This window comes from Miniopterus schreibersii (assembly GCF_964146895.1).
Source record: "Miniopterus schreibersii genome assembly, chromosome: 11".
Lineage (NCBI taxonomy): Eukaryota > Metazoa > Chordata > Mammalia > Chiroptera > Miniopteridae > Miniopterus > Miniopterus schreibersii.
This window is the reverse complement of record NC_138111.1, coordinates 67,483,993-67,511,735: the sequence shown is the minus strand read 5'-3', so window position 1 is coordinate 67,511,735 and position 27,743 is coordinate 67,483,993. Positions and strand designations below refer to the sequence as shown.

Genomic DNA, 27,743 nt, shown 5'->3' with positions numbered 1-27,743 from the left:
TCTGTGCTTTACCTGAGTCTTGTTCTGATTCTTGATTTGTCTCTTCAGACTATGGGTTTTCTTGCATTTACCATGCCCTGTAATAGTTAGTTGAAAGCTAGGTAATAGGAATTGAGGTAATTAGGCATTTAGTGTGAGGTTTTACGTTGGCCTGACTAGGAGCTGGGCTGTTAGTGTTTGCTGTAGCTGTGGGTGCCAGAGGCATCACTTTCTTCTAGTTTCCTTGTTTTTCTCCCCGTTTTGTTCTCTTCAGGTTTCCCTAAGAAATCCTTCTTAAATAGCCAGTGTCTTGCAGCTCTCTCAACTATACTTAATTGTTATTATACTGTTATACGGTGATAAGGTTTGGGAGAGGGGATGTGTTCTATAATTTAATGATTAAAGTTCAGTGTTTTAGTGGGCTTGAGGCTCTGGTCTGTCACCTTGAGAAGTATTTCTTGGCCTTTTCTTTTTCTCTCCTTACCGGAGACAGGAAGGCTGTGGGGCTACAGTTGGCTACTTGCCCTTCCTCTGTCAGATAAGGATCTGGTAAAGCAAGTTCTCTTGGAGGTAAACTTTGTTATGAACACTCTGAGTGTATTTAAACATAGTTACTTTTCCTCTCCCCCTGCCTGAAATAGGAGCAGATCTTTATTATGAGAACCTGGTAGAGTTCTTGAAGGTAAAATCCATGAAAGTATGGGTCTCCTTTGAGACTGGGCCCCCACAAGTTTTTAACTGTTAAGCTAGTCCACACTCAAGTTCCCTACTTTGTCAAAAATTACCATTTAAGTATTTTTTTCTACCAGTTACTACCTCCAGCAGCTTCTACTTCAGGTAAGGTTGTCTTGGCTGTGATTTTCTGTATATGCCTGTCTCTCCAGATTTTGGGGTGGCTCTTTTCCCTGTAATCCCAATTACCTGATGAATCTAAGTCTTCAACTTTTTTTCTTGTTGTGAGGATAGGAGTGACAACTTCCAAGGTCTTTACATGTGAGATTTGAAACCAGAAGTCTGGTTCCCTGTTATTTTAACCCCTTCCCATTAATTGGATTGTCCTTTTATTGCTGAGTTGTAAGAGTCCTTTACATATTCTGGATACTCATCGCTTATCAAATACTTTCTTTCATCCTGTGGATTGTCTTTCCACTTTATTGATAGTGCTCATTTGAACCACAAAAATTTATAATTTTGATAAAGTATAATGTATCTGTTTTTTCTTTTGTTTGTGCTTTTGGTGTCTAATCTAAGAAACCAGTGCTAAATTCAAGGTCATGAAGATTTATGCCTATATTTTCTTCTAAAAGTTTTATAGTTTTAGCTTTTATATTTAGGTCATTTTGAGTTAATTTTTGTATATTTCATTCTTTTGAATGTAGATATCCATTTCTCCCATGCATCATTTACTGAAATGACTGTTCTTTCTCCATTGAATTGTCTTGGCACTCTTAATGAAAAGCAGTTGACCATATATATTTAGGTTTATTTCTGGACTCTTCGTATGCCCATACCACACAGTCTTGATTACTGTAGCTTTGTAGTGAATTTTGAAATTAAGAAGTGTCTTGCAGTTTTGTTGTTCATTTTTAAGACTATTTTGGTCATCTGGGTACCTTGCATTTTCATTCAGCATTCTAAGTTCAGCTTGTCAGTTTCTGCAAAGATGTCAGCTGGTATTTTGATAGGGAACGTGTGAAATCTGTGTGTCAATTTATCATTGAGAAGGGCTTTGTCTCCATCTGCTGTATCCTGACTCCAAACCCATCCTGTGCAAGGTCTACTCACCCATTAAGGGGCTTAGGGTGGGGCTAGGAGAACAAGGGAGGTGGGTGAGGATCTCAGCCTTGGTAGGAGGGATGGTTGTATCCCCATCCCCCACTCACCACTCACCTCACCCCTAGCCAGGCCTCCTGGTCCTTGAGGTTTCCATATGTGAGGAGTGCATAGGACTCTGCCGTGGCTGCCCTGTGACTCCGGGGCATGGGGCTGTGGGGAGTTCTCCACTTGGAGCCTTGGGAGATGGGTGGCAGGAGCTCGGGCTCCATGTCTCAAGCCCTGAGGCCCTCTCCAGGCCTGTCATGGTGCATAGAGGCTGGGACCTGTGCTGATGTGACTTCTGACCTGCATTTCCCCACAGTGCGGAAGACATAGTGGCCCGTGTGCCAGGCAGCCAGCTCACACTGGGCTACATGGAGGAGCATGGCTTCACGGAGCCCATTCTTGTCCCCAAGAAAGATGGGCTGGGCCTGGCGGTCCCAGCCCCCACCTTCTATGTCAGCGATGTTGAGAACTACGTGGGTAAGTGCCCTCCACCCCATTCATATGGCTGTGGGCATCTGGGCCTGCTGGTCTGGAGCCCTGGTTGTTTCCCTGTGCCATGTGAGTTGAGTGTGACTCAGGGTCTCTGTTCTCTGTTCTGGGCACTCTTGGTATTAGACCACACATCCACCTAACTGGCATGTGACCCTGGCTTCTCCCCCTCTCAGTTACTCCAGCTACAAAGTGGGGTCTGTCTTGGAGACCCCTTGATTTTGCTGGCTGCCAATTCCATTACTGTTGGGCTCTAGTGACAGTCATGTTAGGAGGGCTCTGCCAGGTCAGGGCCCTTCCCCTGGGCTTGCGTTTTGTCCCCCTCAGCTTCTCCTGGGGGCTGACCCAGCTCATTTGCCCCAGGATGAACCTGCCCATGACCCAGGGCCACCTCTCTCCTGGGCTCCCCTGGGTCCTAGCTGATGCTTTCAGCAGCTCCGTCTTGTGTCCCCTGGCAGTTCCCAGCACTGTAGACACCCTCAGACAGGACACTTCTGTGTGGAGGGAAGTGCCCATGTGTGCTGAGGCGTCATCCATGAGGCAGCTGGCATGGAGAGGCACACACACCTGGCATTGACCCTAGCAGGGTTGGCGGCCACACTGTCCTGGGTTTGAGACTCGCATGGTTGCCAGGGCTTGGTATGTTCATGGGGATGCCTAAGTGGCCAGTGAGGGGAAAAGCAAAGATTCCCTGAAATGGCAAATGCACAGGCCAGTGCTGGCCACATGCTGGGACTACAGAGGAGTTGTTCCATTGCCTGAAGCTTGACCCTCTACATCTGCAAAGCCTGCAGTGGTGGTGGGCACGGGACCTAAATGAAATCATCTGTACGAGAACCAGAAACCACACTCCTCTCTGGAGCTGGGTCCCCAGGGACTGGCCGACTTGTGGCAGGGAGGGAGAGGGAATCACTTTCCAGTCTGGTAATGACTGTCCGGGACTATAAGAGCACCCAGAAGAATAGCCAACATCTAGTGGATTCCTCCCAAGAGCCACATTTTTTTCTAGACTCTCCCTACATATGAGCTAGTGTCATCCTGCCCATGGCTCTGTCTTCCAGGCCCCAGGCTTGGGTCTGCCTAGGCCCTGCCCCCTGCACCACCACTATGCCACAAGGGAAGGCAGTCTTAGAGACTTTTATTGTAAATGCCTTTCTTTCCCCTCTTGTTTTATTATAAAACTTTTCACACACACAAAACAAGAGGAGTCAACAGTGAGCCCCCACTTGCCCAGTACTGACCACAAACACCACCAGCTTTTGGCTGTTTTTTTGTCTCTTCCACTTCCCCCTTCCCCGAGTATTTTAAAGCAAAACTCTGGTACATCCATCATGTCACTCATGACAGCTCCAGTACACAGTTCTAACAGACCATATTTTTAAAAAATGTAATCACAATTCTATTCTTGCACTCTATAACACAAATGATAATTCCTTCATATCATCTTAAGGCCCACAGAAATTCTCCCCAGTTGCCTCAGAAACACCCTTTTACGTTTGGCTGTTTGAATGAGAACCTAGACAAGACCACACACTGCACTGGGTTTTTATATCCCTTCAAGTCTCTTTTCTTTTGGAACAGTCCCTCCCTTCCCCATCCCCTGGTATGTTGGAGAAATGGGATTGTTGGTCCTGGAGAATCTCCCACATTAGAATTGAGGAAAATCCTATACTGGGGATCTGGCTGATGGCATCCCTGTGGTATCATGTAGCATGTTCCTCTGTCCCCAGTGACTCCTGCACACATGGTGAGAAGCTTGCTCAGGTCTGTGTTCAGGTTGTCGGCAGGATCCTTCCCACTGGGGTGCTTCAGTCAGCTGGAGGCCGGGGGGTACCTGGCCACCCACTTCTAGGCAGTGATCCAGCAGCCCAGCGCCATCTGTCCACAGAACCTTCTGTCAGCCTATCAGCCTGAGGTCTGGGCAGCTGTGGAGGACTGTTGGGAGAAAGAATTGGCTAATCCTGTCCTTTCTCCCTCTATTCATTGTGAGTCTTATCCGAAGAATTTCGTCAGTGGTCACTTGGTTTTGCTGAACTTTCTTTTCATCATCAATGATATTTACCTGCACTTTCCCTCATCAACTGTAGGAAGCAGCATAAATGTTTTCCTTCTACTTATCAGTTTTCAGAATAATGAGTTGGTACCCTAGAAATGCAGAAGTTGCTTGATTTTTTTAATTTTTAAAGTATAAGTGTGTGCCATGCATTATTTGGGACATACATGGTAAACATCTTCATTACTTATTTCAAGTACAAATTTACTTGGAGTCCTGTACTTCTAGTTGCTGATCTGGCCACCTTAGCTGAGGCAGGCCCCACTGTATCATGGAGTCCTTCTGACAGTTGGAGGGAGCAGGCAGGGCAGGGTGGAGGGTTTGGGCAGCAGAGACCAGAGCCTTGGCGTGCAGCCCCCCCCTCAGTAGCCGCCCCCCTCTGCTTGTCCTGGCCCAGCTTCACGGAGGCCAGGCCATTCTCCCCTGGGCACCCACCCTCCTCCACTGCCTCCCCAGGCCCAGAGCGGAGCGTGGATGTGACCGACGTCACCAAGCAGAAGGACTGCAAGATGAAGCTGAAGGAGTTTGTGGACTATTACTACAGCACCAGTCGCAGGCGGGTCCTCAGCCTCACCAGCCTGGAGTTCTCTGACACCAGGTGAGCGGGTGCGCGGGCGCGGCTGGGCCCTTCGCTCCAGGGAGGCACGCGCGGGGCAGGTCTCAGGGAGTGTATAAAATTCCACACACGGCGTTATTTTGTGTTTCTCTGCTAAAGTATGAAAGTTATTCATTGTGAACAATTCAAACAGAAAATAAAGAATAAGACGCCAACCCCTCCTCTGGAGAGAACCATTGGCAACAGTACTTTCTCCTGGAATGCACGCGCTCATGCGCGACGCACTCAAACACGCACATCACACGCACACGCACTGAGACACCAGCACTGACCCCCGCTCACACACAAGCGTACACACTCCCACCTGCCCGTGCCCCACGGACACGTGCACACATGCCATTACACACTTGCTCTTGTGCCTACACACACTTCAGTGTGCGTCTTTAGCACAGTGCGATCATGCCGTAGCAGCTGCTCTGCTCGAGCCTCCCGCCTTAGCCACCCCCCTGTCATCCTCCCCACCCCCGTGTTGGGGCCCTGACCTACTGGCTGTTGTTCTCAGGACGAGGTCCCGACACAAGGTGTCATGGCTGTCTGGGCCCACCTAGTTCCAGGATTCTGTTATTAGAGGTTGGTCAGACTCTGGCTCTCCCCCATGTCTTTATGATGCTGTTTTCTCAGGACCATCTGCTTACCTGTGCCCACCTACAGCGGTGCCCCTCTTGCCCCCTTTTCCAAATACCCACTGCTCTCCAGCTGGCCTTGGGAAAGATCCAGTGCACTGTCTCCCCATAAGGTGTGAGTCGATGATGGTTTAATTTAAGAACAATTTTGTTTTTGGATTATTTTCACCTTACTAATTCTAGAAAGCACACAAGATAACAAAATAGACCAGGTGAAAAAAGACAGGTAGGAAAAAAAAAGAGTTATCAAAAACCATATTGAGAAATAGAATACAGCACTACCAGGAGCCATAATAAAATAATGTAATTGGATGATGGGTTTTATTTGAGCTTCCTGACAGCAAAGGCAAAAAGGGGAATGAGGTTTATGGTATCTGGAGGAAACAGCCTCTTATCTGTGTGTGTACAAGAAGATATTCTCCAAGGCTGAGTTTTGATGAGTGGTACCAAAGAACACACTCATGTTGCTATCAACTTGATTGGCCTCCCTGGCCAGAGATCTTCACAGAGTGACACTGGGATGGTTTAGGTGATGGAGCTAGGCCTGGGGTTTCCCCTTGGGACTCTCACTGCCATTACTTTGCTGGCAGAAAAATATATGGGTGCTTCTGGTTTCCTCTGACCCTGTCCAAGGACAGTGGGGCAGGGGGGGACATGAACACTTCAAACCAGGCTGTTCATGGTCTTGGTGCCAGAGCCATCAAATGCCCTGAGATCATGTTCTATACCATCCGAGAGGGAGGAGGTATGGTCTCTGCTTCATCGGTGCAGTCTGTCCTTGAAGATGTCTTCTGGGGCTATAAAGGCAGGGCCTAACTCCGTGGGCTGTCTGGGGCTGCATTCAAGGCATCCACAGGGGTCTTGTGTTACCTTCCCTTCTCTCTGAGAGTCTCCAAAAGGCTTCAAAGAGCCTCTGGCATTGGCAGCAGGCTTTGTACCTGAGGAACCAACAAGCAAGGAAAGAAGGACATTTGGAGCCACGTGGGGAGGGGGCAGTGGTCCCACTGCTGTGTGTGGTGTATGGAGGGTTATGAGTGCCCCAAGCTGGTGGGGCAGGGCCCTCTCCTGTGGCAGTGCTGTGCCTAGACTGTGGAGGGTCTGGGAGGCGGACATGGGCACAGATGGGCAAAGATGGCTCTCATGTTGGATGGAGAGGCATTCTAGTTTGGAAGAAGCCAGAGATTTAAAGAGGAGGGCCAGTGACTGAGGCCACTGAGCTCAAGGTGGCCTGACCTCTGATTTGTGATAGGCTTGTATGGGTGGCATGGCCCTCAGTGCAGAGTTGTACAGATTCCCTCCTGCCCAAGGCACCAAGAAAACAGAGATGGCCCTTGGGGCAGCTGAAGTGTCACTGAGCAGGTGCTTCTGAGCTGGGTGTTCCTAATGCAGTATTGTGCATTTTATCCAGAAGGGACATTTAATTGAAGCAAAGGCGGCCTTCACCTTTTTGCACATTCCCTGGAAGTAAGCTGGCTGGTCTGACAGTGACCAGTGTGGCAGAGGGTTCTCGGCACCCATTGTCAGCACTAGAGATCAGTGACTTTTCTTCAGGCAGTGCCAGGAGGCACCTAGGCTGTGCATGAAGAATGATACTCTCAGCCCATCACACCAACACAGCATGGACCAGCCCAGGAAAACTCCCTTTCTGGGTCTCCCTGAAGAGGCTGTCTCCAGGGTGGATGGTCCTCAGGCCTTCTCCCCAGTGGGGAGACCAGTGTTAGACATTTTCCACAGCCACACCTACTGGCTAGGCTTGTTCTGCCTTCTGTGAGCCTCAGTTTGCATATCTGTAAGATGGGAACGATGCCATATAGCCCAAAGTGAGAAATGTGTGTGGACAGGCATCTCAGAGCACCTTTCCCTGCCTACCTAGGGCATAACAAATGTGGCGACACTTTCCCACCATTGCTGACCCTCTTCCTATCCCTGCCCCCAGAATGTCCAACTTCGTGGAGCCGCCTGATATTGTGAAGAAACTGTCCTGGGTAGAAAATTACTGGCCTGATGATGCGTTGCTGGCCAAGCCCAAGGTGACTAAGTACTGCCTGATCTGTGTGAAGGACAGCTACACCGACTTCCACATCGACTCCGGCGGCGCCTCCGCCTGGTACCACGTGCTCAAGGTGAGCCTTGGGGGCCCACCCCGTCTTTGACCAGGTCACTGTGGGTCTTCAAGAAGGTCTGCAGTCTTCTCGAGCCTTAATTGTGGCCAACACTGGGAAGGATGCGGGACAAGATGCATCTACCCCTGGAGGTGTGGGGGGCAGCAGGCATGTGTTGCCTTTTTCTAAAGACTAAGACTCATGAGGCCATTGGAGACAGCCCCGTGGGGTGGACTGAGTGCTCAGCAGCCGCTCTTATCCAGGGAAGGGAGAGTAGTGCTGGAAAGAATTCCTGAAAGAGGGGACAAGGGAGCTTAGCTTGCCCCACTGCCACCCCCAAAGGAGTGAGCCAAGGGATGGAGGTGGCCTTCAGGTGCATCTGAGCAGCAGGAAGGGCTGGGGTCTGGGCTGGGGGCAGATAGAGAAGCTGGGGGGAAAGGAAGGTGTGAAAACAAACAATAAACGAGACCCAGAACTTTGGGTTCAGCTACTCTGAGTCTCTCCCAATGAGCAAGTCCCAAACTGCGTGTCCCTCAGTCTGTTTGCTGAGAGTAAGGGGCTCCATGTCTCCTGGTGGGGTCGGCCAGGGCCCAGCAGTGGGGCCTCCTTCCATCTCCAGCAGGACACAAGCCTCTCTCTAAAGTAAAGCTTTCCTCTAATTCAGGAAACAGGATCACAGCTTTGTTTCCCCTTGGCACACACGGTGTCCCTACTGCTGCAGAGTTGTATGTGGGAGGGTGAGGGTGCCCCAGCCATGTTGGGGTTCCTGTGCTTAGAACCTTCTGAACATGTTGACTTCCAATCTGTAAAATATGTGTGGCCCCAGTGTTTGGGGAACGGTGGCCTAGGCAGGATGGTGTTTGAGCCAGGACCCAGCTCCAGGACCCTAGCATCTCAGGCTCTGTCCCCACTGCACTGCAAGCTCTGTCAATGGCCTCTCATTGGCAGGGGGAGAAGATCTTCTATCTCATCAAGCCAGCTTCGGCCAACATCTCCCTGTATGAGCGCTGGCAGTCGGCCTCCAACCACAGCGAGATGTTCTTTGCCGACCAGGTAGACAAATGCTACAAGTGCACCCTCAAGCAGGGCCAGACGCTCTTCATCCCCTCAGGTGAGTGCCTTGTTTCATGCCACGTCACCGCCACTGGGGTCTTCCCTGGAAGGGCACTTCCTGGCTGTCTGCTGCCTTGTCCTGGGGCAGGCCTGTTGTGCAGTCACCTCTGGGGTCACCTCAAGCCAAGAGCCCCAGCAGCCTCCATCCTGGGTATGCTTACAGAAGCTGGGCTGGGGACATGGGGTTCCATGGGCTCCCAAGAGCCCGGCCATGCCGTTTGAGATGGGTGTTTGCTGATCTTGACATTTCAAACATAGCAGGAGGAAGCAGGGCGTGAACAAATGAACATCTTTTATAGGTGTCACATTGCTTCACCTGTAACCATTTCCCCATCTCAGAGAGGCTTCTTTTTAAAAATAACATGATTACAATACTGTCATCATATCTTAAAAATGAATAGTTAACAAGCCCTTAGTTTCACCAAATAGCCGACTGATGCTCAGATCTTCTTAAGAGGCCTCATATTTCTATTGACTTATCTGCCTCTGAGTCTTTCTTGATCTAGGTCCACCCCTACCTCTGGTTCCCCACAATCAGTTGTATCCCCCAGCGTGGCCCAGGCTCCGTTTCTGAGGATGATGTAGGGATGACCCCAGCTCTTTAAGGAGGCGTGGTAGCCCTGCGTCGTCTCCTGCCCCTGCATGTGGAGATCAGGGATGACAGGCAACCTGACCCTGGGTGGTCTGAGCACGTCCCCTCAGCTTCCCGGCCTGAGTTTCCCCATCTGTACTGTTCAGGGCTGGATTGAACAGACTGGGCCAGCTCAGACACAGTCTCCTTCCTGGAGGGCCCATCCACTCAGTACACGAGGCCAGGCCAGAGCTCCTTCCAGGGGTATCAGGTGGGCAGGGGCCCTGAGCCCATGCTGGCCAGAGACAGGCCAGGCAGCCACTGCGAGCCTGGCGTGAGAACGCCGTGAAGGGCTAGCCACATCTGTCTCCCCCAGGCTGGATTTATGCCACACTCACGCCCGTGGACTGCCTGGCCTTCGCGGGACATTTCCTCCACAGCCTGAGTGTGGAGATGCAGATGAGGTAGGGCCACACCTGCCCCCGGGCTCCACCAGGCAGGGTCCCCAACATCAGTGTGATGCCACCTCCCCTGAGTGGCTGGGCCTCCATGATCGTGGGAGGAAGGAAAAGATGGGCCCTTGAGGTGCCTAGTATCTAGACACCCTCCATGGCCCGTGGTGGGTTTGAATGAACTGAAAGGCCGAGCTGCCTTCTCCTTAGGCACTGACCCAGAGGTCTGGAAGCCACGGCCAGTGGGACTCACCCTCACACTAGACACTTGTCCCAAAGTGATCCCTGGTTCACTTCACCACGAGTGCCTAGCAGGGAAGCTGAGTGGGCATGGCCTCAGTGTGGCTGTGTCTGGCCACAGTTGTGGCATGGGCCCACTGTTCTTTAGTGTCACCTGCTCAGGACTCAGTGCCTGAACAATTCTTTGCTGTGGCTTCCAGAGCATATGAAGTGGAAAGAAGGTTGAAACTGGGCAGCCTGACTCAGTTCCCCAACTTTGAAACTGCCTGCTGGTACATGGGAAAGCACCTGTTGGAGGCCTTCAGAGGTACGTCCCTGTGTCTGGCCTACAGCTTTGGGCCATTTGTTTGTCTGTGGAGCTCAGGGACTCCAGGAGGAGGACAGGTTTGCCCTCATGCAGCAGGGCAGCCAGACCCTGGGGCCGGCTGAGCACTGCCTTCAGGAGGGTGTCCACATTCCCTCAGCTCCCTGGCCTGGTTTCCATGGATTTATGCCGAAAAGAGTCCAGACTGGACTCTTGCCTGTAGGGCCATGTCCTGCATTCTGCTTGATGTCCATGGCATCATGTGGATGTTGACAGTGTTCAGTTGGGACATGCAGAGGCCTGGGGTCTGATTGGCCCTGCACCACCAGCTGAGGGACCTCTGAGGCATTCCCGCTGTGTGGGGCTGGGTGTGCATGTCAAGGTCCCATGAGGGGCCCTTGAGGGGCGCTCCACTGGGTCCCTCACCTCCGAGGACATGGTGCCCTCAATCCCAGGCCCTGCTGGCCACTCCCTGGGCATCACTCTGGCACCCTTTCTCAGGTCCACAGACTTTCCACAGCTTCTGAGCAACCTGAGGAGCTTTGCTTCCAGGTGCTCTTTTCTCAGCGGTGCCTGTCTGGAAGCTACTCTTTTGAGTAGAGTGGAGCCCACCTGTTGGGACCCTCAGGACTTTGGCTTTAGTTTGAGAAGAGAAAGCTGAAAATGGTTCTTAATCTGGGCTGGCCAGGTTTCAGTGAAATTTGTCATTGAGCCCCAAATTCGGAGCTTTATATACCCTGGCAGAGGGAGTGCCCTGCCCTGGGGGCTCAGTGGAGGTGGGGTGGGGAGTGTGGGTGGAGCCATGCCCCACACTGACTGACTGTCTAGGAGGACTTGTGGCCAGCCGGCCAGCCGGCCCCTCTGCCTCAGGCCCTCCTCTGTGAATGGTGACAGCACAGCTGTTTGGGGCCAATAGGACCCAGAGAGCTGCCTCCTGCCAGGCAAACAGTCACTAGTGGTGTCAGCTCTCCTGCAGGAGTGGCAAGTGCTCTGTCCCTTTTCTATGGGGCTGGCCCTGGCCCCCAAGGGCATCTTTGAGATGGGCCCAATGGGATCCAGACCCCACTCCCTGGTGTCCCTCAGCTGTGCAGGGGATGATGTGATGGTGGGAATCAGAAAGCACCTAGGGATACTTGGTTTGGGTACAGCTCTGACCCCTTGCTCAGGTGGGCGGAAAACCAGGGGGAGGGGGGAACCAGGCCAGCTGTGTGAGAGGCCTGGAGTAGGGATGGTGGGAGGCCAGCTCTGCCCTAAAGGGCGGCCTGGACAGTGTCCCCCAGGTTCTAAGAGGAACCGTTGGCAGTTGGGCAGGTGGCCATGGGCGGGGGCCTCTGGAAGGTCCAGCCCTGAGTGGTCTCCCCATTTCCACCCTCCACCCCACCCTGGGTGTGAAGTTGCCTGTGGGCAGCAGGTGAGGGCAGGCAGGCTCCCACCTGAGCACACCTCTCCATCTCTCCCCAGGTTCTCACAAATCCGGGAAGCAGCTGCCCCCTCACTTAGTTCAAGGAGCTAAAATTCTCAATGGTGCTTTCAGATCATGGACGAAAAAGCAGGTAGGGAGTGCCAGGCATGGCCCTGGTGGGGGAGGGTGGCAGGGGCGAGCCACCCAGGGCTCCTCCTTCCCATCCTGGGAACCAGTGTATGAAGAGCAGGAGGGAGCCAGCAGCAGGGCAGACAGCTGGGTAGGGGTGTGGAAACAAGAGCGAGCCCTTCATCCTGGAGCCCAGCCTAAAGGTGGGGCCAGGTAGGCTGGAGATGCGGTATGAGGAAGGCTGGTGGTGGAGACAGTGCTGAGTGAACCCTGAGGTCACAGAGCAGGAGGACTCAGAGCAGCTGCTGCCAGTGACTAAGTGTGGGGCTCTGGACAGGGGAGCAGGGACTCCCTCTTACCCTTCCTGGCTTTGCTGACCCACCCAAGGCCCCCCACAGTTCCGCTGTCCTGTGCCCCCCCCCGTGTCCCCACAGTAACACATCCTGTGCCCCTCACCTTCCCCACAGTAACACATCCTGTGTCCCCCCCATTCCCCTAGTACCACTGTCCTGTGCCCCCTGTCCCCAACAGTAGCACTATCCTTTGCCCCCTCATGTCCCCCACAGTATCACTGTCCTATAGCTCCTGCAGCTGAGTGTTAACGCTTCACTAGCACCCATACAGCAACTGATTTTCCAATGGAGGCCCCAGAGGAGCCCCTTCAGACTTCTCTTGGCATTTTGCCTAGATTGTTGGTACAGAGAGAGGGGTGGGTGCCACTCATCCTTGGGCACTCTCTGTGGCAGTGTCCCCTCTCCCAGTCAGGAGAGCCAGCACTGTCTGAGCAGGCCCTGCAGGAGGCTTTGGGGGTAGGGGCCAGGAGGGGAACACCTGTGTGCTTCCTGCCTCTCTCACAGGCTGGCCTGGTTGGTGGGTGGGCCAGTGTCCTCCCAATGCTGTCCTGTGGCCACATCTCTACTGGCCTTAAGGCTTGGAGTGAGCAGTGCAGAGTGTCCCTCCCACTTCACCCCAGCCAGGTGGCCAGGAGGAGCAGCCTTGTGCTCAGGAAGAACAGACAGCCCACATTCACTTCATAGCTGGTGGTGGCTTTGGGTACCTCGTCCTCTCTGGGACTCAGTTTCTCCATCTATAGAGTGGGGTCATGGCAGAGCTTTCTTGTTGGGGCAGTGTCTCACTGGAGTGGGCTGATTTCTGCAGGACCCCATGCAGCCAGTCCACGCCCATGGCAGCCCCTGCCCTGTGCCTGTCTGGGTAGTGGTGGGTCCTGGGTCAGTAGGCAGGGCAGGGCCTGGAGGGACAGAGAGGGTTGGTCAGGAATCCCAGAGGCTGGGCATGCTTGGGCCCCTGTAGGTGGGAGGGGGAGTGGAGGTGGGCATCCTTATCTGGACTTGGTGGCTGACCCGTTGCCCTGTGCATGGCTGTCCTGCAGGCTTTGGCGGAGCATGAAGACGAGCTCCCAGAGCACTTCAAACCCTCGCAGCTCATCAAAGACCTCGCCAAAGAGATCCGGCTCAGTGAGGTAGGCTGAGCACGGGCCCACTGACGCTGGTCATGGGAGGCCTCTTTCCTCTGGCCCTCTTTAGAGCTGCCTGCCAGGAATGGCCATGTGGGTCACCTGCAAGATGTGGGCTCAATTCCTAGGCCCCTGTGGAGTCCCCTGTGGGAGTTTAGGGAGTGAGAGGTGGAATGGGGGCTCCTCTGAAGCTCCCTGTGAGGTGAGCGATGATGATTCCAGCCCAGCCAGCACTCCCCACCAAGGACGTAGAGGGGTCAAGTGGCTGCTGGTGTATGAATGTGGCCATGGCACATGGGTGGTGTAGACAGGTGTGTGCATGTCACACAGAGGGTGTAGACATGCAAATATGTCACACGATGGTGTAGATGGATGTGCGTGTCACACAGTGGTATAGATAGATGTGTCTCAGACAGTGGTGTAGATGGATGTGAGTGTGTCACATGGTGGTGTAGATAGATGTGTGTCATAGTGGTGTAGATGGGTGTGAGTGTGTCACACTGGTGTAGATGGATATGTGTCACATGGTGTAGATGAATGTGAGTGTGTCACATGGTGGTGTAGATGGATGTGTGTCATAGTGTAGATGGATGTGAGTGTCACACTGGTGTAGATGGGTATGTGTCACATGGTGTAGATGAATGTGAATGTGTCACATGGTGGTGTAGATGGATGTGTGTCATAGTGGTGTAGATGGGTGTGAGTGTGTCACACAGTGGTGCAGATGGGTGTGAGCGTGTCACACGGTGATGTAGACAGATGCTCCTTTTCTGCTTGAGTGTCTCTCGCAGCTGAGCCATGATCCCTTTCTGACAAGAGGTGGTTGGTTACCTTTTTCTCTCCTTTCTCAGAATGCCTCCAAGGCTGCCAGACCGGAAGTGACTTCTGCCATCTCCTCGAATGAGGTCTGTTTTGGGGACCGAGAGAAGGAGGAGCCCCCATCCCCCATTGAGGCCAGCCCTCCTCGTTCCTTCCTGGAGAAAGTGTCCAAAAAAAAGACTTCCAAAACCATGAAGATGCCCAAGCCATCCAAAATCCCCAAGCCCCCAAAGCCCCCCAAGCCTCCGAAGCCCCCCAAATCGCTGAAGCTCAAGGATGGGGGCAAAAAGAAAGGAAAGAAGTGTAGGGGGTCAGCCTCACCCACCATCCCCAACCTGGACCTCTTGGAGGCCCACACCAAGGAGGCACTGACCAAGATCGAGCCGCCCAAGAAGGGCAAGGTGAGTGGCCTGCCCTCCCCACCTGTAGTCAGTTAGCCTACAGACACTTCTGGGGGCCAGACCTATGGGGTAGAGCTGCGGCTGCCATGTTCTTGTGCCTGAGATCCATTTCAGATGGGCTCTGCCCCAAGCTTAGCGTGGTGGGCAGCTGGGAGAGACCATGATGAAGGCAGCAGAGTCTGTGCTGGGACAGTGTGGGATCGTGGAGGGTCACCTGGGGAATGAGCTAGCTTTGTCTTCCCTGGGGCCCAGGCATTGGCTGAGATCTGAAGGTAGGTGAGGCACGGAGTAGAGGGCAGTGGGGAGGCAGGAGGAAGACTGGCAATGGGGGCCTGAGCCCCTGTGGGCAGTGAGAGAGACAGGACTGTCCCTGAGGACCCAATAGGGTAATCAGAGGGTCTTAAATATGGGCTTCGGGGACTATAAGCTTCTGAGTCCAGGTCTCATTAGTGATTTGCTGCTAGTGGGAGGCTGTTAACCTTCCAGAAGGTTGGTGACCACCAGGGCCAGTGTTGCAGGGCTGCAGTGGGCCACATGGTTTTCCCTTCCTCAAGGCAAAGAGAGTAAATAAATGAATGAATGAACAGATGGATGTAAGGAAGAAGGGAGGGAGGAAGGGGGGCTAGAAGTAGGGTGAATGGGTGGGTAGGTAGGTGGATGGATGGTTGATAAATGGATGGGTGGGTAGGTGGATAGGTGGGTGGATGGATGGGTAAGTGGATCATTGGGTGGGTGGGTGAATGGATAGGTGGATAGCTGGGTGGATGGTAAATGGATTGGTGGGCAGATGGGTGAGTAGGTAGATGGAGAATGGATGGATGGAGAATGGGTAGATGGATGGTGGGTGGGTGGAGAATGGGTGGATGGATGGGTAAGTGGGTAGATGGTGGATGGGTGGGTGAGTAGGTAGATGGAGAATGGGTGGATGGATGGGTGGGTAGGGGACAGAGAATGGGTGGATGGGTGGGGTGGGGGGGTGGATAGTGGATGGGTGGATGAGCTGCTGCATGTGGGCTAGGAGGAGAGAGGGGCTCTGTGGTTCTTGTTTTATCCTGTAGCCTGAGGTTGCCCTGCTGCCCTCCCATGTCCACCACTGGATCATGGCTCCTGTTTTCTAGGCCACAAAGAGTGTCCTAAGTGTGCCCAACAAGGAGGCGATCAGCACACAGAACGATGTGGAGAGGCTGGAAATCCGAGAGCAAACTAAGAGCAAATCAGAGGCCAAGTGGAAGTACAAGGTGAGATGTGCGTGTGTGGTATGCATGTGTGTGCACCTGTGTGTTTGCATGTGCATGCGGGTAGGGAGTCTACTTTCAGGGAGTGCAGTGTTCATGAGAGGTGTTGTGTGGGGCATGTGTGGGCTGGGTGTTGTGAGCAGAGGTACACACCTGTGCAGCTGTGTATGAGTGTTCTTGCAGGGAGTGTGTCCACCTGTCCCCAGTAGGCAGAGCTGTGAAGGTGTGGGTATGTACGTGGCCTTGGAGGGATCACCTCCCATGGTGGTGTTACGGGAGCAACCTGGCCTAAGAGGCTGAGCTTGCTGCCCTCTGAGCTGACTGATGGCGTTGCCCTCCTTCACCCTGCCCCTCTTTGAGCTCACACTCCCAGGGCAGGTCCTGTAGGCCTCGGTGTCCCCTGTTGACGTGTTCAGAGGGAGGAGGCTGACTGGTCCCGCTGCTTCTACTTTCTGACATCCTGTGTGGGACTTAAGGACGGTCCCTGGTTTGCTTTTCAGAACAGCAAACCTGACTCCCTACTGAAGATGGAGGAAGAGCAGAAGTTGGAGAAGCCTCCTACGTCTGGGAGCAAGGACACCAAATTCTCATTTTCCTTCTCCAACAGGAAGCTTCTGGGGTATGTGATGCTCTCGGCAGGAGGGGCTGTTCCCACTTGGATCACAGACACACACGCCGCACCTCCCATCTCCCCCACACATCACGCACATGCACACACACTGCACACCCCTCCACACACATCACACACACATCCCCCCCCCCACATCAAACACATGTACATACCTCGCACACCCTTCCACACACATCACACACACATACACCTGGAGGGCTGCCAGATGAAGTTCTTTTCCTGAGCTGGCTGACAACACTGGAAATACCTTGTTGGGGCCACACTGGGCAGATCTCTCTTCTGCCTCCCAAGCCAATAGCTTGTGTGGATGGGGAGAGGGGCGACAGTGTGTGTTGGCAGGGAGGGGAGAGTGTGATTGGGTGGATGTTAGTCGAGTGACTCTCCTGGGATGATACAGGATATAGTGGGGGTCAGGGCCCTGTCCTTGGAGTTCAGTGGGGAGGGGCCAGCGTGAAAGCGGTACTCTCAAATCCACCTAAAATCATGACTGTGACAGGGGCCGTGGGTTCTTATGTGCCCGAGGGAGCTAGGAGGGCTTCCAAGGGGAGATAGAACTGGCTGAGACATTGGAGTGCCTAGCCTGTGAGGGGGTGTGTGCGAGCATGTCTGGTTTCCAGACTGTGGAACAATGCGAGGTGTATGGGAAGCAGCCTCGCGCCAGCTGAGAAAGCTCTCACCCGCTGTGGTCCTACAAGTTGCTAGCAGAGTCAGAAGTCCAGGTTGGGTGCCCTGAAGCCAGGAAGCAGATACATCCCAGTGGGAATGGGGCCACTTTTCTGCAGTGGGCCTGGTTCCTCATCTGCGAGATGGGAGGAGAAGGCCACTTCCAGGTGTGGAGAAAGGGGGCAGCCAGCATCTGGTGACCAGGCAGAGCCTGTAGGCAGGCCCATTATTCCCAAGAACTCATGGCAATGTGCTGAGGCCGCTCAGTGAGCAGGTGGGGTGGCATTGGTCTGTGGGGCCCTATTGCCCTGACTTCTGAGCATGTCCTGGGTTATCCTGGGGTCCCAAGACCTTTTAAATGGCATTAACTCTCTGACCCACTGTGTTGTGTAGTTTAGAAATGGAGGGGAGAAAGGTGGACGTGACTCTATAACCACATCATGCCTGTTATGTACATGGTTTTGTGTGTGTGTGTGTGTGGTGTTACCTGGCTCATTCCCACACCCAGCAGGCTCGCCAATGGGCAGCCTCCGTGTTTCTGCTGTTGGGAACTGGAGCTGTACCCTTGGGAATTGCAGACCTCTCTGCTCCAGCCTGCTGTCCCCACTGCTGAGTACATGCCCAGGCCCGAGCCAGTGGGGAGCTTGTGGAACAGGCTGAAGCAAGGCCATGCTGGTCCAGCAGCCAGGGTGGGGCAGTGTGGGGCACACCCTGAAACAGCTCGAGGGGAGGCCGTGTGTCAGTGGGAGGGCCAGGCCCTGCCTCGGGGGGCTGTGCACTGTCCTGGCCTGTGCCTGTGGCGTCTGGGAGGAAGCCACGGGATTGGGAAGCGTTCGTCCTGACTGCCGATCCTCTGAAGTCTGTGGCAGGGTGCTGGGGGCACTGGCCAGGCCATGTGGACCCCCACTGACCAGCCTACTTCTGTCCCAGCTCCAAGGCCCTCAAGCCGCAGCCGAGCCCGGGGGTGTTTGGGGCCTTGCAGAACTTCAAGGAGGACAAGCCACAGCCCGTTCGGGACGAGTACGAATACGTGTCCGATGATGGGGAGCTCAAGATTGACGAGTTTCCCATCAGGAGGAAGAAAAATGCCCCAAAGAGGGACCTGTCCTGTGAGTTGGGGGGACACATGGAGGGGCAGACCCAGCCCTGTGGGGCCATCCTGGAGAGGGTGGGTATCAAATGGCCAGAGCCATCTTCCCAAAGCCACCACCAACTCATCTGCTTTGTCTCAGTCTTACTAGACAAGAAAGAGCCACTGCCCACACCCGTTACGAAGCCAAAGCTGGACTCTGCACTCTACAAGGTGAGCTTTTTTGGAGGCCCCAAGGATGTGGCCTGTATGCTTTCTGCTTGGAATGCAAAGGGGAGTCTTCACGGGCCACCCTTTTCTTGGAGTTTTTGTGGGGAGGCAGGGCTGGGCTCCGGGGTGGGGATGTGAGGCCAGGGCCTTGCACAGGAGGGATGAAAGAAGGTGCGGGGTGTGGGGGGTCTGCAGGTCTATGGGAGTGCTGGGGCCTCGGGAGTGCCCAGCCAGACCTGTCATGAAGATGCTGCATCTCCTTGATGCTGAGGATCTGGTGCAGGGAGAAGAGGGGTGGACCTGCTGGGGGATTAGATTAGATAACTGGTCAGGCTTCATCCCACCACAATGTGATAGCTGTCTCAGTGAGACTGGTGGACTCCATGAGGGTCACATGCTGCCTGGGGAGCACTGGGGTGTCCCCTCAGAGCCTCCTGCCAGAGGCTGTTAACTGGGGCCCTTGGGTGTGGGCTCATTTTCCCACCCACTCCTCTGAACATGCTGGCTCCTTTGTACCTGTATTCAATATTGAGGCTCTCACTTAAGGTCCTGGGGACCATGGTTCCTCTGGAAAATAGCACTGGGCATGGTGGCACTCAGTCCTTTGTGGGCGGGGCTTCACCACCCCAGTGGAGAGCTCTAGTACCCACACCAGGGCGTGTCTGGCCAGCCAGTCCCACATGCTTATCACAGGTTGGGATCTTAAAATTTCAATTTTTGCTTTCTTATGTTTTTTATTTTAGTTTTTAAAAACTTATTTTTCTTCTCAAGGGGAATGGTAGCCATGTCCCTCCCCTCAGCTCTGTTCTGACTGGCTCCCTATCCCCACAGCCGAGTGATGACTCCTCTGACGAAGGCTCCCTTCAAATCGACACAGACACCAAGCCCACCCGCAACGCCAAAGTGAAGAAGGATGGCGGGGGCTCAGCCGCGGGCATCCTGGACCTGCTGCAGGCCAGCGAGGAGGTGGGCGCACTTGACTACAATCCCAACAGGTAGGCCTGGCCCAGCAGTGGCCAGGGGTGTGGGTGCTTCCACTTGAGCCATGCGGGTATTTGGGGTAGGGCTCTGTTGGCCATGGCATTGTGCATGCAGGGGCTCACATCTCAGGGTCCCACTCTCCAGGGGCCAGGTAGCCAGAGCAGGACCCCTATCCGGCAGAGGTGGTACTGGGCAGTCACGGAGGTGCGTATTTGCTGGCCATGAGGGTCCTGCATGTCTGTGGAAGTCCTGATCAAGGGCACAGAGCTCCAAGGATGGAGGCTCTTCCCCTCCATAGTTCCAGGTGCCTGGGCAGGGAAGTGACTGAGGAGTGATTGCAGGTAGGGACTGTGGCAGGAGAAATCAGGGACTGCTGTACCTCGGGGTCCCTGTGGGGAAGCAGTGCCAGGCCAGGGACCTGCCAGGTGTCAGGTCTACTCCAGATTGGGACTTCCAGCCATCTCTGTCTTGAAATGCCATAAAAATAATGTAAGAAAATTTTCATGGCATGTGCCCTGAGTTCAAGTCAAGGGCATTTGGTGAGCCTCTCTGAGACCCCAAGGCTGCCTTCTGTGCAGAGACCTCACCCCAAGGCACAGGAGACAGTGGCCTCAGAGCACAGGGGAGTGAGAACTGCACCCTGAGGGGCTGGGTTGGCACCAATTGGGGGCAGACTGTCCTTGAGACCAGATATGCGGCTTGTACAGCTGGTCAGGAGCCCACTCATGTGGGTGTGGATGCTGTTCTGTCCTGGAGGCCCTGAGATTCTGGGCAGATGAGCAGATGGTCCAGAGTGTGTGTCCACTTATCTTAGGCCAGGTGGCCCTTTCTGCCCAGGCCTGACGTGCCCCAGTCCTCTGATTCAAGAGAAATGGATTAATCTGGGCTTTTCATTGGATGAAGGGCTAGGGCTTGTTTCTCTCTCAGTCCCAGTTAAACTGTTTTTAAGCATTTTCGGCCAACTTTTTCCCCACATGGAATTTCTACACGTACCGCAGACGGAGAACTGAGGTGTTGTGGCCTATGCCCCCTACAGCCTCCCACTCGGACCTTAGCCACCGTGGGAGGTGTCTCCCCTTCTAGCACTCAAGATAGCAGCAGATTGCTGCAGCATAGATGGGGAAACTGAGGCTCAGACAACTCACTCAAGGCCACAGTGCTGGGAGGCAGCAGAGGGAGGACCAGAATCTCCATCTGCCTGATAGCAGAACCCAAATATGGGGGCCAGGAAGGTTGACCATGGGGGTAGACATCCAGGCCAGAGTGACTTGGCCTGAGGAAGGTAGCAGCTATGTGGCCTGCACGATGCCCTCTCTGTCCCCCAGATCTGCCCTCCACACAGCCCCCTCTGCCTCTGAGTCTTTGTTTCTAGGACTGAGGTTCCAGGGCTGTGTAAGTCCATGGAGGACACACACCAGGCCCACCTTAGACAGAGGGGCTCTCGGGAGGCAGATTGGGGCTTGATTGAAAGGGACTCTTGCTAATCAAATGGCTGTATTTTCGTTCATAAGTTACTATTTGTGTGCAGTGTTATGTCCTCTCATGGGAGTGGGAGCAAGTTCCCTGTCAGCTTGAAGTGGTGTCTGTGGGTGTGAAACCTAGGCCCTCACTGCAGGGATGCCCAGGACCTTTGCCAGGAGATGTCTGGCTGTGAGCCCCTTTCCTGGAGGGCACCAGTGCCCAATGTAGGCTCCATTCCCCTTTGGGGTGCCTTTTCCTGAGTGGAACTGTGGCTAGCCAGCACCTCAGTACCTTGTTGACACTCAGACCCTGGAGAGGAGCCCTAGATGCCCGGGGCTCCTACAAGGCCCAGGGAGGGTCCCCCAGGATGAGGTACCCAGGACGCCTGTGGAGCTGGGATCTCAGGTGCCCTGGCTGGGGCTCTTGACCGGCTGGGCAGGCCCCCTCCAGGAGGTGCAGTGCTCTGCAGGCGTGCACACTTGTGCCTCACCCCCCCCCCCCCCCCCCCGCACTGCACATGTGCCTGCTGGGCCGCCCCCCAGCCCACCACAAGTTCCTCTCTGGAGTCTCCCATTTGGAGCGTAGGTCAGTGTTTGATGGTCCATTTGCTCTGTTTTAAGTATTCACCATTTGGAAAAAAATAGCTGAAGAAAACGGAGGAAAATATGTTAATTTCTTGTGGATGGTTTGCTTAGTGTTTATTGCTGGGGGGAACGGGGAGGATTTTGATATGATAATTGGAGGATTAAGGTATTACTTTCCATGTGCACTGGTTAGACTTTGCTCCTTGATCTGCCCCTGCTGAGGACTGGCGGTAGCCCTGGGCTCCATGGCCCCCCTCTTGGGTTGCAGCTGAGCTTGACCTCAGGCTCCATCTGGTACGGGCAGGCAGCTGGCTTCTAGGGAACCCTCAAGGTGGGTGTCCTGGCCTCCACCTTCCCATCCTTTTTGGAAGCCTGGTGTCTGTATGGTCTGAGGCTGAGTAAGGGGCCTAGACCTTCAGTGGTGGCCATACTGTGCCCTCCCTCCACAAGAGCCTGGTGCAGAGGGTGGAGGGCCAGCTATGGGCTTGCTAGCTCCCGCACTGGGTCAGGGGACTGTCCCTGCTTCAGAGAGCGTCAGTGACAATGGTATAGCAGACACTGCCAAATGCTGCATGCCCCAGTAGGGTCTGGGCAGCCCTTTGCTCATGCTCTATGGGCAAGGCAGGTCATGGTGCTGTGGGGCCGGTACTGGGGCCATGGGCACTGGGCAGACAAGAGGGGCCAGCTGGGGGTTCTAGAAGACCCAGGGTGGTCTGACTCTACTTGATTTTCCCATTGTTTGTGGCTTAGGAACATAATCCTGTTCAGTTCCAGTGAAACCCTAAAACACTTTGGTCCAGTACATCTTGGGTGGGGCGGGAAAAGTGGTATTGGGGGAGGGCTGCCCATCGCCCCCTCCCTCAGCTCAGCCTGGAGTCCGGCAGTCCCTCTCGCAGGATGGCTTCTGTCCACACTTGCCTAGGTGGCTCCGGGACTTCAGGGACTGTCCTGTGTCTGTGCCCTTTGTGGCAGCTCCATCTCTCCACCCCACTCCAGCTTTAGTCTTGGGAACTTCTTGTTTCTGAGCAGGTACTCCTGACCCCTTCTCGTTCTAACTGTCTTACCGAATGTACTTCAGATGCTTCTTGGAAGTGGAGGTGGGGCGGGGAGAGGCAGCGTGAGAGAGGATGGTGCAGAACCATTGGGGAGGCCTCGTGGACCAGCGCTTTTCGGTGCTGCGTCGGGGTCACAGCACCCCTCCGGGCAGGTTCGTCCCCTAGGGGGGCACATGGAGTGGGCATCAGACACATAGGGTGGGACTCTTGCTGCCTTCTCATGGGACTCCTGGGTCTGTGACAGGAGGAGGGGCTGTGGTTCTCCCAACCCCATGCCAGGCTCCCGGCCCTGCCTCCCAGGACTCCAGGGAGCAGAGAGAGAGTCACCCTCCTCTATCAGGCCCTGATGCAGTGACAGGTGTGGTTGGGCCCCCACAGGCTGGGTCAGTCAATTCTGTCCCAGTTGGTGCCCTGAAGGGAGACACCCCACTGGGGTGGGCCCCCTGGGAGCTGCCTGGCTGGGAGCTATGCTTTTTGGGGATGTGGAGGGTAAACAGTGCAGGGCACTTTGTCCTGGCTGCAGGGGTACCTGGAGCCCAGGCCAGTCCAGACTCTCTGGGCAGGGCTTGGGTATTAGCATTTATAAGATACCCAGGGATTCTGGTGCATGGAATCCCTAGGGGTACTGGCTGTGAGAGATGTGGGCTGGGACATGGATGGGCTGTGGGGCAGGGGAAGGGCATGGAGCAGAGAAGCTCCCCGACACTCGAGGAGGCTGGGCAGGACCCTATGGGAGGGTCCGCAGTGACAAGGAGGGGAGGGAAACTGCTGGAGGAACCTAGGACTCAGCCTGGAGGGGCCGGCTGTTCAGAGCTCTTTGGACCTGGCTCTGTGGAAAGGTGCCACTCGCCTGCCCCTCAGAACCAGGACAGCACATAACAAGGTGTTGGGCAGTGGTGCTGGCTGCACTGGGTGTTTCAGAAGCCAGAGCAGGTCCTTCTGGAGAGGGGGAGCCAGAGCAGCAAGGGGAAGCAGCAGAGGCTCAAGCATGGGGCAGGGAACAAGGACACGGCCAGGAAAACATAGGCTGGTGCTGGGGGACAACACTGCCCAGACCTGGAGGGCAGCAGGGTGGGGTCAGTGAGGGGAATGTGGCATCCAGAAGTTGCCTCATTTCAGCCTGTGCATCTCTGGGGCTAAGAGGGACTAAACTCTGACTGAGCTGAGTGTGGCTGTGGCTGTCAGGCGACGTGTAGGTGGAGGTGCAGATGCAGACAGGTGTGGGTGTGAATGTAGATGCAGGTGCAGATGTGTGTGTGGGAGTAAATGTAGGTGCAGGTGGGGGTGTAGATACAGGTGTGGGTGGGGTATAGATAGTGGTAGGGGTAGAGAAGCAGATGCAGGTGTGGGTGCAGGTGCAGGTGGGAGTGGGAGTACAGGTGCAGGTAGGGGTGTAGATACAGGTGTGGGTGGGGTGTAGATACAGGTGTGGGTGGGGTGTAGATACAGGTGGAGGTGGAGAAGCAGATGGGGGTGGGGTGGGGGTGGGGGTGTAGATGCAGGTACCAATGGTGTAGGTGCAGGTGAGGGTGTGAATGCAGGTGTGGGTATAGGTCCAGGTGTAGATATGGTTGCTGGTATTAGTGTAGGTCCAGGTGTAGATGTGGTTGCAGGTATGGGTGTGGGGTAGGTCCAGGTATAGATATGGTTGCAGGTGTGGGTGTGGGTATAGGTTAGATGTGTGTATAGGATCAAGTGTAGATTTGAGTGCAGATGTGATTGCAGGTCATGGAGAGAACTTTAGTGTCACCTGGGCAGAGCATAGGCCATGGGCAAGAGTGTTGTGGCACCACCATGTCAGGGTGCCGGACGGAAGGGTGCCCTCAAAGGTGCTGTGGGAAGAGCACATGAGAGGTGTCTGAGGGCAGGGGTCCATGGTGGGATTGCAGCATGGGGGCACATTGGACACACAGAGCCAGCTGGAGTGAAGGAGGTCTGTTGGCTTGTGGCCTCAGTCTGCCAACCATCTCCCTCTGTCCCTTTTTCTCTCTTCCCTCCATCTCCCCTCCCTGTGTTCCCTCTCCAGGACCCTCTATCTAGAGGCCTCCAGCCTTCGTTTTGGAATAGGGTGGTGGGAGCAGAGGGTAGGGAATGGGGAGTGGTTGGCCATTTCCACGGAGAGGTCATCAGCCACCACCATGCTTCGCATATGCTCTACTGATCACTGGGACAGAGGCTGTGTGGCCATGGGCTGTGGGTCGGTCTGAGTGCCTGTCTCTCTTTGCCTCCAGCCAGCCCCCAGCCTCCCCCAGCACGCAGGAAGCCATTCAGGGAATGCTATCCATGGCCAACCTGCAGGCCTCCGACTCGTGCCTGCAGACCGCGTGGGGCACTGGCCAGGCCAAGGGCAGCTCGCTGGCGGCCCATGGTGCCCGGAAGAACGGGGCTGGCAGCAAGGGCGCAGGTAAGCGGCTGCTGAAGAGAGTGGCCAAGAACAGTGTGGACCTGGATGACTATGAGGAGGAGCAGGACCACCTGGACGCCTGCTTCAAGGACTCGGACTACGGTGAGCACCGCGCGGGGAGAGCTCTGACAGCGGAGCTGGCCCTTCTTTATGAGAGAATTCACAGACCGTAAATGTCACCCTTTCAAAGTGTGCGGCTCAGTGGTGTTTAGTATATTTAGAGGGTGCATCACCATCACTACAGCCAGTTTGAGAATGTCACCATCCCTAGAGGAAACCGCTCCCCCAGCCCCTGGTGACGGCTGTCACCCAGATATCTTGGGCGTGTCTTGTTCATGGTCTCCAGCAATGCTTGCTCCTTCATGTCTGGCTTCTTCATGAGCTCTTCAGGGTTCACCCACGTGACAGCGCATCACTTCATGGCTGAACATTGCACAATGTGGACACACCACATTGTGTATCTCTTCATCTATCTGTGACACTTGGGGGTGTCCACCTCTGGTGACTGTGGGCAGTGCTGCTGTGACACTGGTGTGCAGGGCTTTGTGTGGCCTATGCTGCAGTGTCCCCAGGTACATGGGAGGGGCATCGCTGGGTCGAAGGTTATAGCTTGTTTTACCTTCTGAGGGCCTGGCCGACTGTTCTCCATGCACTGCACCATTTCACACTAGTAAATGCATTGAGGCTGCGTCTTCCCTATCTGTCTGCGTGTAGAGGGAACAGACTCAGAGTGACTCTGTGGCCTGCGTCTGAGGTGGGCAGCGAGTTGGCTGGGCCATGGGTGCAGTCTCCTCCTGGGGGTATGGCCCCTCCAGGCTCTAGAAGGTCCAACTGTCAGCCTCATGGGAGGGGACTTGGAAGCAAGGAGCTGCTTAGGGAGATCTCAGTCCCCTTGGCCTACCATTCTCTAGGGTTAGGAGTGCACTGCCCCCATGCTGTAGGGCCTGCCTTCAGCACAGTCCTGATGGTCCAAGGGCCATGTGTCCATGCCCCTTTCCCCAGACAGCCCTCTGGCAGTGAGGCTGGCCCTGCCCAACCTGGTAGGCACATTCATGCCTCGCTGTGGGGTCTGCCCTGGTCTGATGGACAGTGGACAGAGGTCCATGTTCTTGTCATGGAGTAGGTCCTGGGTGTTCGGGTGCCACAATTCCTTGTGGTCAAGAATCACAACCTATAGTGTGGGAGGTAGGGGCGGCAAGTCACCTAGAGCTAGTGTGAGGCTGCCTCCTCCAGAGACTCCCTGAGGCATGTCTGGGGATGTTCAGAGCCACCCAACTCCATGCACATTTAATGTGTTCTTTTCTGGTAGAAGCAGAGAGCTAGAGATTCTCAGAACTGGGCGAACAAAGAGTGGGTGCCGCAGTCAGGCTGGGGTGGGCGAGGCTGTTAAGGCCCCCCCCAGGGGGCTGGATGGGGCCTCTTGGCTGCCCAATTGCTGCCCTTCTCTGAACCTAAAGGGGGCCTGGGATGGACAGTTTCTGGGGCACTTGATGCCTGATGCTCAGTGACCAGGTCTGCAGCACCCATGCCCCTCAGCCATTCCAGCGGCTCAGCCCTTTCTCCCCCTTGCCTCTCTAGTGTACCCCTCTCTGGAGTCTGACGAGGACAGCCCAGTCTTCAAGTCCCGGTCCAAGAAGAGGAAAGCCTCAGACGATGCTCCCTACAGCCCAACAGGTAATGCTGGGGCGGGAGGGGCTCTGTCCACACCTCACAGGACAACCATGGGCACATTGGCTCTATGCAGGGCTCAGGTGGGGTGTCACTGGCCTGCTTCCTTCCTGGGACCTGGAGCCCAGGTGTTCCTACCAGTGGGCTGGTGTGGTGCCCCTGAGGTGGGCCAGCTCTTTTCCTAGTTTCTCCTCAGTGAGCAGCCCTGGGAGGGTCATCTTTGCACCTGGCCCTCACTGTGGCAGCCAGTAGGATGGGGGCCTTGTCCACTTTCCATGTGAACCTCTCCTGCCCACTACAGTCTTGCTAGTTGGGATCCCCTACTCTGTTGGACCTCTCACTGACCCTCCCCAACTTGTGGGTGTCCCTGGGACTCAGGGACAGATTGGGGTAGGTCCAGGGATGCCCACAGTGGCAGGTGGCCAACTGAGGCAGGCTGATATTCTTTCCCAAAGCGAGGGTTGGTCCGTCGGTGCCGAGGCAGGACAGGCCCGTTCGAGAAGGGACCAGAGTGGCCTCCATCGAGACCGGGCTGGCAGCCGCCGCAGCCAAGCTATCCCAGCAGGTGAGGAGCGGGCCCTCTTACCTGATGTGGAAACCACCCAGACCAGGGGCTAGCACAGGCTTAGGGGAATTTGAGTATTGTGACCCCTATTCTTCCAGACCCCCAAGCCCTTAAAGTGGGGGTGGGGAAGTGGGGAACTGGTTGTCTGGGCCCCTGACACTAACTATGTCTTGATGGTGAAGATAGCTGTCCGAGGTGTGGGGGCAGCAGCTCCTCTGGGGGGTCCTCCCTAGTCCCTGGCAATCCGGCATTTTCCTCGTCTTCATGGAGCTGGAAATGGCTGCTCCATCTCACGTGCACTTCCTTTGCCACTCCAGCTCCTCCTGGTCCCAGGTCCCTCAGAAGAGAGGGTCTTGGACTCTCAGGTGCCAGCCAGACCAAGCCCGACCCCATCTGGGCACCAGAGGAAGTTAATAGGACCAAAGTGAATATTCTAGAACCAAGAGTCCCAAGGCAGCTCAGAGTAGGGTGAGGGAGGTTGGGGGCTGGGTGCTAGTGCTGCATCCTGCTCGGTCCTGTATGCGGGACATCCCCCTGCACGGGGACAAGTGTGGTGTCCCTCTTCGGGCCCTGGTCCTACTCTGAGGGGCTCAGGCACTGGCCTGGCG

General features: G+C 55.0%; 1 protein-coding gene across 1 annotated transcript in view; it reads left to right on the top strand.

Annotated features, from left to right (window-relative positions):
• The window catches only part of PHF2 (PHD finger protein 2), an 85,233-nt gene that overhangs the window by 54,219 nt on the left and 3,271 nt on the right, over positions 1-27,743 (top strand). Inside the window, exons 4-20 of the mRNA XM_081152381.1 lie at positions 2,117-2,277; positions 4,799-4,940; positions 7,518-7,704; positions 8,632-8,794; positions 9,744-9,831; positions 10,260-10,366; positions 11,825-11,916; positions 13,285-13,374; positions 14,220-14,588; positions 15,707-15,826; positions 16,324-16,442; positions 18,048-18,226; positions 18,350-18,420; positions 19,249-19,412; positions 24,730-25,004; positions 26,481-26,576; positions 27,026-27,135. Of these exons, the coding sequence (XP_081008507.1) occupies positions 2,117-2,277; positions 4,799-4,940; positions 7,518-7,704; positions 8,632-8,794; positions 9,744-9,831; positions 10,260-10,366; positions 11,825-11,916; positions 13,285-13,374; positions 14,220-14,588; positions 15,707-15,826; positions 16,324-16,442; positions 18,048-18,226; positions 18,350-18,420; positions 19,249-19,412; positions 24,730-25,004; positions 26,481-26,576; positions 27,026-27,135 (2,533 nt within the window). The remainder of the gene's footprint in view (positions 1-2,116; positions 2,278-4,798; positions 4,941-7,517; positions 7,705-8,631; positions 8,795-9,743; positions 9,832-10,259; positions 10,367-11,824; positions 11,917-13,284; positions 13,375-14,219; positions 14,589-15,706; positions 15,827-16,323; positions 16,443-18,047; positions 18,227-18,349; positions 18,421-19,248; positions 19,413-24,729; positions 25,005-26,480; positions 26,577-27,025; positions 27,136-27,743) is intronic.